At 33.2% G+C, this 12485-nt stretch overlaps 3 protein-coding genes across 4 annotated transcripts; 1 reads left to right on the forward strand and 2 right to left on the reverse strand.

Annotated features, from left to right (window-relative positions):
• Positions 1 to 684: 684 nt before the first annotated feature.
• Positions 685 to 2252, reverse strand: Atg6 (Beclin-1-like Atg6). Its single transcript, XM_090117276.1, has one exon. It carries the CDS (start codon positions 2034 to 2036, stop codon positions 753 to 755), a length of 1284 nt encoding a protein of 427 aa, XP_089973402.1. The 5' UTR covers positions 2037 to 2252; the 3' UTR covers positions 685 to 752.
• A 375-nt stretch (positions 2253 to 2627) lies between these two features.
• Positions 2628 to 11799, reverse strand: LOC149896882 (homeobox protein SIX6-like). Of its 2 annotated transcripts, none has more exons than XM_090117216.1 (5): positions 11183 to 11799; positions 10401 to 10558; positions 9977 to 10106; positions 7966 to 8088; positions 2628 to 3999 (listed from the first exon to the last, which is right to left on the reverse strand). In XM_090117216.1, the coding sequence occupies exons 1-5, from the start codon at positions 11797 to 11799 to the stop codon at positions 3882 to 3884; spliced, it is 1146 nt and encodes a 381-aa protein (XP_089973342.1). In that variant the 3' UTR covers positions 2628 to 3881. The 2 variants fall into 2 exon arrangements, with proteins under 2 accessions (XP_089973342.1, XP_089973343.1); XM_090117217.1 differs by having other exon boundaries at positions 3971 to 3999; positions 7959 to 8088; positions 11183 to 11796.
• Positions 8338 to 9539, forward strand: LOC149896883 (uncharacterized). The gene is made up of 2 exons (XM_090117310.1): positions 8338 to 8552; positions 8818 to 9539. The coding sequence occupies exons 1-2, from the start codon at positions 8519 to 8521 to the stop codon at positions 9522 to 9524; spliced, it is 741 nt and encodes a 246-aa protein (XP_089973436.1). The 5' UTR covers positions 8338 to 8518; the 3' UTR covers positions 9525 to 9539.
• Positions 11800 to 12485: the final 686 nt, after the last annotated feature.

Here is a 12485-nt window from a genome sequence, read left to right on the forward strand (position 1 = left end):
AAGTAAGAGGATAGTTCTTATGGAGAGGAAACGTAAAACCGGGTCCACGTACCACGAGCAAAACCGGTGCTGACCGCTGAATCTTCGTAAAATATACTTAATATCTCTTTAAATTATTAGCTCCACTCGAGGTTTTTTAGTGCGCTTTATCACTATTATTTGATATTTCATAATAGTGTTACCTACTTGTATATTACATACATATTTTAGTTTAATGAAATGGAATTTAATCCACCTAATTTCATACATATTTTTATTTAATTTTAGCGAAAGTAATGGCACTGCTTCCATCAATTAACGAAGTGAAGAATTTAGAAAAGCGACATCTATGTAATTGATTTTATATTACGAACAATGCACAAGAGCTGATGTTGTAGGTAGTGGCACAGACTAATGTAGTGGTATTACGATGTTTAGGCGCTTTAATAAATTCGTTCAGATACTAAAATAACATATTATTATCTTTTGTTCTGTAATACCTAGGTATTTTTATTATAAATATTGTAACTGCTTAAGACTTTAGATTAATAAGAAAAATGTGAACCAATAAAAATTTAAAATTTATTTTTTTACTATAATAGATTTTAATATTCTGCACAGATAAAACAAAACAATAATAAAAATGGATATAATATGTATAATTTAATAAGATCTTCCAAAGAATATTTTCAATAAAAAAATGACTGATAACTAATTTTTTATTGGAATACAGATAACATAATATAGCTAATTTATCACAGATTATACTAAAATCACTGCCCGTCCACTTTATCCTCACTGAATTGCGAAGAAATCCATGTCAAAGCCCATTTCAAATTCGTTAACATATACTTCAGAGCTTTCGTCCAATGTTCTTCAGAATTAAACTGTATTTTGATAGAATAAGCATGCGGAGGTGACGCAGTGTCTTCAATTTTGCCCTTATCTATTCTATACGGCAAGCAAAACCCTGTATTTCCCTTCTCGACTTGTTCTTTAAACTGTTGCAGACAATCTAGGAAGGCGACCATAGCTGCGTCAAACTTTGTGTCCCAGAGAAATCTGAAACCCCCAGACCCATATAAGGGTAGTACTTTTTGATCCTCCAAAACCTCTATGTATGAATGATTTCCGTATGGAACGAGCCTGTATCGTTGAAAACAGAAATTTATTTTCCTTGCCAATGATGATAGTAGTAGTACTGTTTGTCCCCACGCGGCATTTATTTCTGACCAATCTACTGGAGCTGTGGGTAATCGACCCAGTCTAAAATTGTTTATGATGCCAAATTGTCCTGAATCCGATATGTGAAAAGTTGCTTTAAATACATTTGTTTTCTTTAGTTTTTCCAGCTGCGCTTGTGTATATGATAATTGACATTCATAGAATTTCATTTGATCTTCCGTGGTCATTAAATCCTTTCTATATCTAGTGTATTCCTTCCAATATATGTCTTGCTCTTGTTCTAACCGCTCTTTCTCTTTTTCCTGAACATCTATTTCATCTTTCATAGCTTTTTCCTCCTTTTGCAATGCAGATAATTCTTGCAAAAGTCTATCTTCTTCTTGCTTCCAATCTTCTAATTCTTTTTCAAGACCTTCCAAATTTAAATCCTCTTTATCATCCTCTAGTTTTTTTAAATAATCGTTATAATCTTTCCATTCCGCTTCCGTTATTTTTAATTGATTATCCATAAGTTCTAATAGGGTATCTGTACATTCATCACATAAGGGATGGTCTACATCAGAGTTGTTTGACAAAAGATCGAATAAAGTAGCTTTTACATGTAATTGATGCCCCAGAGATGTAGTTTCCCACCCGTCGGAGATCACCATAAACCCGTTTGCTCCGTTTCCTGAATCTAACATACGAAAGGGTGGAACATAGTGCTCTAAGCTTGATGATTGCAAATCCAAGTCCACTTCATTGTTACGACGTATCTGTAGTGTTAAATCGGCGATTGTATGTTCTCCAAGATTGTTCAAAGATTCATCGAGCTTCAGAGGCTGAAGACATCGCTGGCACGAGAAATTAACATAAGATTTAGAATCACTCATTATGGTTATACAACTTTCACGATGTATCAAGGAATGTTGCAATACTATAGTTAATATTTGTCTCAAGAAGAAACTTCACTATCTATATTTAAGCTTAGCTTATATGCAATAGTATGTACAGTCCATGAACAAAGAAGTCTTTGTGATTTATTTATAAACAATTTATGAATTTTGAGATTGACGACATTCGCAAATTTTTGTGATTTAGAAATTGACTGTAGACACTTGACAGTTGACATATTTCGATGACAGTTGGCATTACTGACAACTGACAATATGTGCCTTGTGTGACCATATAAAAAATTACACTGTATTTATCTGTGGTAGGTATTTATTTTAGAAAAAAAATTAAACAATCTCTAAAGTAAAAGTAAGAAAAAATGTTCTATTGAAATATTAATATCGCAAATAAAAGGATGATGGAGGGAAAAAAGAAAGTGTAGTTGGTAATGAAACAATAATATTTGCATTATATTAAACTTTAATACGTTGGTAGACTAGAATACAATGAAACATAACAGCACCTTTATTTACAATGGATAAGTGAATATAAAGTAGAATATTATAGACAATAAAATACTATTACTAGGTATGCACATTAATTCTTAGAATAGTTAAAAATAATAATGGAATAGGAACAATAAGTATGGCTTCTTTTAGCATGTATATTATGTAAACAAAGATTTATACAAAATAATTGTAAATATTCTATGTTTTTCAGTATTATTCAAACATATTTTTCACAACTATACTTAGCTGATATTTAATGAAATAATCTGTTATCTAAAAATCTGTAGAATACTGACACGGTTAATATATTTTCAAATCCACTAAAAAAACTACATAATTAAAATAACTAAATAGACTATGGTTTATTTACATTTAAAAATAATAATTTTTCTATCACTTTCTAATAAGCAATAACTAATACTAAACTCTAATAACTATTTTCTTGAAAATATAAAACAGATATTACAACATCCTCCTTTTATTTAGCTATTCTTATCGTTCTTTTGTTTTATTTATTTTCATTAATCTTTGGATATAATAACATAAGTAGTATAAAACCAGTTTCTCGACATGCTGAGATATTTTTAACACTTCTTGACATACATATTACCTATTAGATTTATATTAATTGTCATTATTAGTATAAACAGTACGTGTTCAGAAAAATGTGAGACTGGCTAGTAAGCATATTAAAATGGGGATTAAAAAGTAAATATTATCACAAATACATGGCAACACCACTTTATGGTACCCATCTATTATCTACTAGAGGTCCGCCCCGGCTTCGCCCGTGGTACATATTTCGCAATAAAAGGAGGCCTATGTCCTTTCTCGGGTATCAAAATATCTCCATATCAAATTTCATGCAAATTGGTTCAGTAGTTTAGGCGTGATTGAATAACAGACAGACAGACAGAGTTACTTTCGCATTTATAATATTAGTATGGATGTTGTCGTAATTCGTATTCGCAAACGGCTGAAAATGTGGCTGAAAATATTTGCCAATGAATTCAAATTTGAAACGGAAATTCGTAAAAATGGATTTGTTTTTACTGTGATTACTATCTTAGTAAATTACTCATGTGAAGACTACACCAGCTTATAATTCACCAGTCTTAACTAGTTTATATTTTAATTCATAAGATATATAATTGAAGGTGACTAATTTAGTGTAGTGTAGTAGTCTTGTAGTAGTATACAGTTTTCTAATTCCGTTATTACAACAACGAACTTCAGATTATTTCACGCTATTTTCTTCAGATTATTACCCGCTATTTTAAAACTTTCCGTAGAAAAAAACAGCGGATTTTGTGCCATTTTCTCAGTTTTTCACATCTATGGAGTGTTGCCATGTAAATAATGAGTTGCGTCTTGAAGTTTATGGTAATACGCGTTGGGTATGAATGACTGTGCCCAGCCACCGTTTGAATGTTGCGCGGGAACCAGGATTTCTCTGAAAAAAAAAAATAAATGTTATTACTTATTACTTTTGTCTTTATTTTGAAATACTTACTAGAAATGTACTTGTTTATAAGCCAATAATTTTATCTTTTTGTATTAGATTAAGTTTTTTTTTATAATATTGAAATAAAATTAGATAATACCTATAATGTTTCTCTGCATCAAAAGAAAGACTGAAATAAAGGCTCAAAAAAGAATTTTTGAAATCGGGCCATCGTCTTGGAGTAATCGAGTTAACATAGCATAAAAATTTCAATAGAAAACTTTAATATGAATAGAACTTTTTGTGACGTCAGTACGTCGTCAGTTCAAAATTAACAAGTCCAAGTCCTATCCTATCCTATCCTTATCTTACTACCAAATATTATACCTAAATGCGAAAGTTTGTGAGGATAGAATGTATGTTTCACTCTTTCACGCAAATACTAGGTACTGAACCGATTACAATGAAATTTAGCACACATATAGTGGGTAACATGGATTAACACATAATATACTTAATAGGTTTTATCCCGGATATTCCACAGGAACGGGAACTACGTAGGTATAGTTTTGGGTTTTTCTTTGAAAAAAGCGGATGAAGCCGCGGGCGGAAAGCTAGTATAATATATAATATTGAAGTGTTGTTTACAAACATTATAACACACATTAGTGCCTATTTAATTTGCCTATTCTAAATGTGTTTATATTAACCCTTTAAGTTAAAAATGCATAACATACAAATAGGTTTTTAATACAAACATAAATCTATTTTTGCAAATAAGGTTTTTAATGTCGCTCTATTGTTTGAGCCTAACAAAAACTACTTACTACGCTTGATTGAAACAATGCAAATGGCCGTTTTGAGCTTTTACGATTTTGTCGTGCTTTTGACTTCTTTCAAATGAATATTATTTATATTTTGTGAACTAATGTGATTTGCACCATACGGATTTTACATATTAGGTGAATAAGGAGATGCAGTGGTTTATTTATCAGTAAATTATATAAAAAAATTAAAACATCCTAAACAAAAGTTTTACTATAACTGTTAGCACTACGAAAATAATAAGTACTGTTAAAATACAAATAATACACTTAATATATTTCTAGATATAGTTACCTTTCTATTAATCTACATATACTAATATTATAAAGCTGAAGAGTTTGTTAATTATTGTTTGTTTGAACGCGCTAATCTCAGGAACTATCGGTCCGATTTGAAAAATTCTTTTGGCGGTGATATTATATATGTATCTTCACGCTAAGACCAACGACAGGAGCGGATGCGGGTAAAACCGCGGGGCACGGCTAGTATATATTATAAAGGGGAAAGCTCGTCGAATTTCTGAGTGATATATGCTATATTTCATTTTATCCTGTGCCAACCAACGAGCGAATTGTTTTGTATATTACTAGCTTACCGCCCGCGGCTTCGCCCGTTTTGTCTGAAACCTAAAAATTATATAGGTACCTTCCTCTTAAATCACTCTATCTATTAAAAAATAATTTGGAAAATCCAAAAGTGCACGCCTCATAATTTTTTTTTAATAAATATTTATTAATTATTATTTTTGTTTATTTAATAACAATTAAACCACATCGAATCAGACCCTGAAAAATGAAAGGGTTCTATTCCTGAGCATACTCAAGCGTAAGAGAAAAAACCGGCCAAGTGCGAGTCGGGCTCGCGCACAAAGGGTTCCGTAGCAGCAAATATAATAAATTACAGTTAAATCAACCTATCTCAAAAACTATAAGAGATACTTTGATCAAACCAAAAATCGTTGAAAGAGTTAATTAGCATGCATCACCTCTATTTTTTTTAGAATTTTATACCCCGTAGTTATAAAAATAGAGGGGGGGGGACATACTTTTTACGACTTTGAGAGCTGATATCTCAAAAACCGTTCACTTTAAGAAAAATGTTTTTTAGAAAACTTTATATCATTTTAAAAGACCTTTCCATTGATACCCCACACGGGTATGTACATCGAAAAAAAAAATTTCATCCCTCAGTTACATGTATGGGGGGCCCCACCCCCAATTCTTTTTTTTACTATTTAGTGTCATATTTTTGTAGCGGTTCATACAACACATATTCCCATCAAATTTCATCACTGTAGTACTTATAGTTTCCGAGTAAATCGGCTGTGACAGACGGACAGACGGACAGACGGACAGACGGACATGACGAAACTATAAGGGTTCCGTTTTTGCCATTTTGGCTACGGAACCCTAAAAAAGACTCGATTAGTAAAGTATTTCGGTCGCTATCGTGTTAACAAGAAAAAGGATCCGCACATACAGACACACGGACGTCCAAGACAGAACTTTTTTAAACTGTTTTTTAACTAGTTTAAATAACAAAAATGACATCAAAAATATCATGAATGTTAAAAATAGTGTTTTTTCTTAATATGTGTGTGTATGTATTATCTTACAAGTGCAATGTATGATACATAAAGACATTTTAAGTTTGAAAAATCAGATGTTTTGCGCGAAGTGACAGTAGTACCCACCTCAACGCTTCGCTTATGAGGCGTGCAATACATCAAAATCCGTGACGTAGTTTTAAAGATTTAAGCATAGGTACAAAGGGACAGAGAAAGCGACTTTGTTTTATACATATGTTTTATACTATGTAGTGATTAAAAATTATTTCAAGTTTCGTTTATATAAGCTTCAGTCAATTGGTCACACGAACCGACTTCAACCTTGAATATAAAAACAATGGCTTCCTTTGACTGGAAGCTCGTAAATATAATATTTGGGTTTTGTGCTTATCGCTCTTGGGATTGGTGTTTATATTTTTTAAGATGTAACAGACTGCGCGAAAGAGGGTCATGTTTTTAGACTGTAGTTACTAAATTAATAAATACATCACCTGTCCTTCTAAATATCGGCTTTTAACGAAAAGGAAAGTCTATAAATTATAATCACCATCAAAATATTTTTATAAAGAAACTATAGATTTCCGCCCGCGGCTTCGCTTTATCTAAAGTCTAATAAATTATACACTTAAACTCACTCACTCACTCAAAATCACTCTATCCGTTAAAAAAACTTCATCAAAATCCATTGCGCAGTTTTAAAGATTTAAGCATACATATGGACATAGAAAGCGAACACTTATTCCTACTGTTATGTATACGTGTTATCTGCAAAAAATACACAACGTATGGCAAAACCTATTTTTTTTTGTCACTGGCAATAATTACTGGACATGTCATTAGTGGACATTAATCAATGCAACAAAGGGTCGTCACATCTGCAATGCCCTTTTGGTAAATACCACGAAATGTATAAAAACTAAACAAAGTCAATTTTTCATGGGGATATCGGCAAATGGTGCTGAAACATGTGAGAGCAAATCAACAATAAATGGGTAGTAATTTAATCGATAATAATAAAATAATAATAATGGTGCTGAAACATGTGAGAGTAAATCAACAATAAATGGGTAGGTAGTAATTTAATCTTTAATCGATTTTTTAATTTTTATTCGTTAACCATTAGGAAAAATATCATCAAATGTACAAAAAAAGCTTTCCCCAAGCTTTTTTAGCATTTAAAGAATTATTGAGAGGAAAGACTTTACTTATCCGATTTTGAAATTCTTTAATCAGAAGAAAGCTACATTATTTCACAGTGTCCAACTTTATTTTTATCACGCACTAGCTGTGCCCCGCGGTTTTACCCGCATTGCTCCCCTCCTGTTGGTTGGCGTGGTGATATATAGCCTATATCTATAACCTTCCTCAATAGATGGGCTATCTAACACCGAAAGAATTTTTCAAATCGGACCAGTAGTTCCTGAGATTAGCGGGTTCAAACAAACAAACTCTTCAGCTTTATAATATTAAGTATAGATATGTTTGACACGCACTGAAGGGTAGGTTTGCTATGTCTGTTTTACTCAGTTTTCCCTCTTCTAAGCGATTTTTTATGACACAAAAAAAATAAAGCTACCACTCACGGTCGATTCGGTTGTTGCGGAGTTCTATCCCTTTGTCGGCGGTTTTTGAACCAATTTGACACTTGTGTCAATGTCAACCCGGTTTTTTGGGCAAGCGCGCGCTTTTCGTCTGGCGTAGGATACCTGTGTAAAAAATATATAAAAAAATCAATAGGTATATAACACAAAAATAGTTAAGAATCATGATAAAAAATAACGTGTGTGCCGAGCACACGTGTCAGAAGTGAAACTTCTTTGACAAGATTCAAAGTTATCAAAATCGTCGCCTTCTTCCATGGCGTTACGGTATTGCCATGTCGCTACCTTGAAATTTTACAATACAATTTATAACAAATGAGTATTTGAATAAAATTATATTTATTTAACCCTTTACAACCGGTCTGATAAGATCGTGAGTCTTGACTTTAAAAAAATCTGGACCAAAATCAAATCAACTTTTGCGAACGCAACCTGTGCCGATCGTTAGTGAGTCTATCTGAGAACGCGTGAAAAACTGGTTTATTAGTGTAGACACAATTCATAACTTGTTAGAAGCCCAGAGGCCGCAGGAAGGATGGCTGCGTTCTTCGACAACGATTCCCGCTCGCGTAAGTACCTAATATTTACGTAATTTAAACAGATATTTAAATAACTTTCTATGTGTATCGTATCTTTATGAGTTGCTTTAAAGTATATCAAGTGTTTTTTGTACTTTACATCGATAGTTTTATTAGAATCTTCTTCGAAATTTAAACACTCACGGTCGTGTGATACCGGTCGTAGTACGTACAATTAATTTGTTTTGTTGTGGTGCATTTTTAAGTTGCTTTTGAGTATTATGCTTCCTAAATATGGTTTTATTTTTTATTTTAGGGCTTAAGCTTACTGATGACATGATAGCAGACCTATTAAATGATGGAAATAATTCAGAGCTAGAAGATTTTGACGAAGACGACCTGGAATTATTCGATCAAGATGTCTTATTTAGGCAAACTAATGATGAAAATCACTTTGAAGGGGAGCAGGTCGATGAAGTTGTCCCTGAGAGTTCCTTTATGGCTCCTTCGACGTCATCTACTCCAGTAGTGCCACAACTTTCTCCGTTGATTGAGATACAAATCCCGCCGACACCAAGAAACACTGTTCGGGTATCTAGAAGATCACGCCAAGGCAATTCAACTTCTGCTAGACATGATAGATCCAGCTTATCAGAAGTTGTTCTGGAAGCTGTTCGAGGAAGAGTTTCAGCATCAGCACCCAGGGCAACGAGAAAGAGAGTATGGAAGCAAACTACATTCGCAGAGAAAGCGCACGACTATCCTGCTCTGCAAATAAAGCCGGCAAGGCGTCCAATTGATTATTTTAACGACTATTTTGACACTGAGTTTCTAGAAGAGGTATCGCGTTGCACAAACGTATATTTCCTACGCACTACAGGCCGTGAACTCAAATGTACAAGTGCAGAGATCGCTAAATTATTTGTAGCACATATCATCATGGGCTGCATTTCCTTTCCTCGACTGCCGATGTATTGGAGAGCTACTACTAAGTTAGAGGTGGTATCTCGTCTTATGTCATGAGACAGGTTCCTTGTCCTTCGTAATGCACTCCATGTTATTGATTCTGATACTCCGGCTGCAAGACAGGTAATCCGCTATGGAAGGTACAACGTTGAAAGTTCTCATACACTTCTTGGATCTTGCGCTGGTCAACTCTTGGAGGCTTTACCGAAACGATTGTTTAGCCAATAAGTTACCTAGAAAAGAATCACTGGCTCTGCTTGATTTTTATTTGAATGTTGCTGATAGCTTATCCTGCATACCAGATCGTCTTCGTAGAGAAGAAAATGAGGATGATTTACCATCAGTTCCTCGTCGACATTATTAGAAATCAATCATTAATTAACAACGACTCCATTATTTCCTTTGCTCTACCACAGAATAATAACTAGTAGGCTCTACGATGCTAATAATCATCATAAATAAGTATCTATGTACGAACATAAACATACTGTATATTTCTGAAAACTTACCTATTTCTATAATAACAGTCCTTTAGTGCGTTTCGACTTTTCTCTTTAAAACAGTAAACTGTCTCTTCACCATCCCATATTGTTTTTGGTAAGGGATATTTTTTTCTTAACCTGTACTTGTCCACAGCACCTAGGACAATTTTATATGTTTTATTAAAATTTAAAAAATAATATATCAATCTGACGAAAATATTCTAGTTATTTGTGTAGATAGAAAAATATATTGAGTTCACAAATGAATACAGTACAATTTAAAATGCTGCTAAAATATGATTGCTAAGAAAATCCTGAGTTCCTTCCTAAAGAGCTCATCAGAACAAATCAAAGATAACCTAATTGTATTGTAAAACAAGAAAAATATGAAATGTTAAATTGGAAATAATATCTGGTAAAAAAACAACATAAAATTATAAAAAAATCTTACCCAAAGCCCGCCCTCGAACTTTTTCCGCTTCTTTATAATGCGCTTTGAACCATAAAGTTTGTAGAGTGGAGTGATGTTTTGGCGGGAAAGTATGCGTCTCCAAAATGGCGTACAATTCTTGATAAACTCCTCTATGGTACGCGACGAGGGCACGAGCTCTAAATTCAACATGTTTCAATTTTAATCGAGTGAAAAATAATAAACACAATATATATAAATAACAAAAATTAAATAGCCTCAACCGCGCCGTGTTTGCGCCGTGAGTGAGACTTGGTATAACAGCAAAATAAAATTTTGCATAGGTGCTACGTCGGGAATAAAATATTTAAAAATTAGGTACCATACTTTGAAAAATTGTAAAACAAACTTACAAACGATAAATCATATCTCCATAGGTAATCTATACATACTTAAGTCTTGTATATAGGTATTGTAACTAGCTTTCCGCCCGCGGCTTCGCCCGCGTTTTCAAATAAAAACCCGTTCCCGTAGGATTTCGGGGATAAAACCTATCCTATGTCCTTTCTCGGGTATCAAAATATCTCCATACCAAATTTCATGCAAATTGGTTCAGTAGTTTAGGCGTGATTGAGTAACAGACAGACAGACAGAGTTACTTTCGCATTTATAATATTAAGTATGGATTGAAAGATTGCATACAAATTAATTCAGTACGGCTAAAAACGACCTAATACCTATCTACTGTTATTTCTATCAAGGACAAAAATAAACCATATAACAGCTAATGATGTTACAGATTACAATACATAGAATATACATACCGTAAAACAGTTTCATTTCCACACAACAGCTGACTCTCTGGCAAACTCCATAAAAAGGCTGCTAACTTTTCAATATCTCCCTTTTGCTGTAAAGCTTCACACATACACTGCACTTGTTCAGAATTAAAATTCATTCTACGCATATTATTCGCGCCATTTTCAAAATAAGACTGCAATCTTTCATTATTAACACTGGCAACATGTTCGAAACTCTGATTATTTATTTCAATCTCAATTTCAGTTAAATTATTCTCATTTTGAATGCACTTATTTTGCGCATCACTGAAGTATGAACGCATCCTTTCTTCTGTTTCAACTTGAAAAAAGTTATCGTTTATTGGCGGCAATTTGAGTTCGAAATTCAAATACTTTTTGCTTCTTGGCGGGGACAGATAATCGAAATTTTTATTGCTCTCTTGTAGATAAACCTCTTTGGTTCTTTCGTTTTGAGGTGACTTCTGTTTGCAGGAAAAGAACTGTTTTTCTTGTAATTCTGTTTGGTAGAAGTTTCCATTTTGGTTTTCATACGCAAAAGGTGGTAGTGACGTTTCCGATTCGCTTGTTATGTCACTCGAAGGACTGAGTCGATCGGAACAATCCATGTTTGTAGATTTCATCACTTCTTATTCTGTGAATGGAATATAATTTAATTACCACGTAAACAAACACAAACCAAACAATCATCCTTTAACTCCTTTTTCAAAAACATATGTACAACAACAAAAATGTAGCAACTGCAACTCAAATTTGTGAAAAATGAGAAATCTATTGAAAAATATTATTGATTAAGAAGGTGGTGTAATAAAACGTATTATATGAATTATACTATCTACTATATAGTATGCTGATATCAGCACAATAGTAACATCATTATTTTTAATTTAAAATGTCAACCATTCGCGTAAAAATATTCGCATTGTTATCATAACATCCTATGAGTTTTCACCGGACACTATTTTAAAACAATTTTTGCGGTTTATTTCTAGAATCGGAACATTGCTATATATGTAATAGCTATTTCATCCTACTTCCTACTAATATTATAAATGCGAAAGTTTGTGCGGATGGATGTGTGTGTGTATCTTTGTTACTCTTTCACGCAAATACTACTGAACCGATTACAATGAAATTTAGCACACATATAGAGCGTAACTTGGATTAACACACAGGATAGGTTTAATCCCGGAAATCCCAAGGAAACTATGTCATTTTTTCTTTGAAAACGCGAGCGAAGCCGCGAGCGGAAAGCTAGTTTTATTATAAAGAAGTAATGTTTGAATATTACCTGAAAATGTACCTATAA

Source organism: Colias eurytheme, chromosome 27, assembly GCF_061535395.1.
Source record: "Colias eurytheme isolate Ceu_HAF_F1 chromosome 27, ilColEury1 Martin Lab GWU primary, whole genome shotgun sequence".
Taxonomy (NCBI): Eukaryota; Metazoa; Arthropoda; class Insecta; order Lepidoptera; family Pieridae; genus Colias; species Colias eurytheme.

Excerpts from the sequence above, each read along its gene's own strand:
- LOC149896882 (XM_090117216.1), bottom strand. The coding sequence starts at position 11,799 with ATGAAATCTACAAACATGGATTGTTCCGATCGACTCAGTCCTTCGAGT. Across the intron at positions 8,089-9,976 it reads GACTGTTATTATAGAAATAG|GTATCCTACGCCAGACGAAA; the intron begins GTAAGTTTTCAG and ends TTTTTTACACAG. Across the intron at positions 4,000-7,965 it reads CCGCAACAACCGAATCGACC|AGAAATCCTGGTTCCCGCGC; the intron begins GTGAGTGGTAGC and ends TTTTTTTTTCAG.
- Atg6 (XM_090117276.1), bottom strand. The coding sequence starts at position 2,036 with ATGAGTGATTCTAAATCTTATGTTAATTTCTCGTGCCAGCGATGTCTT.
- LOC149896883 (XM_090117310.1), top strand. The coding sequence starts at position 8,519 with ATGGCTGCGTTCTTCGACAACGATTCCCGCTCGC. Across the intron at positions 8,553-8,817 it reads CGACAACGATTCCCGCTCGC|GGCTTAAGCTTACTGATGAC; the intron begins GTAAGTACCTAA and ends TTTTTATTTTAG.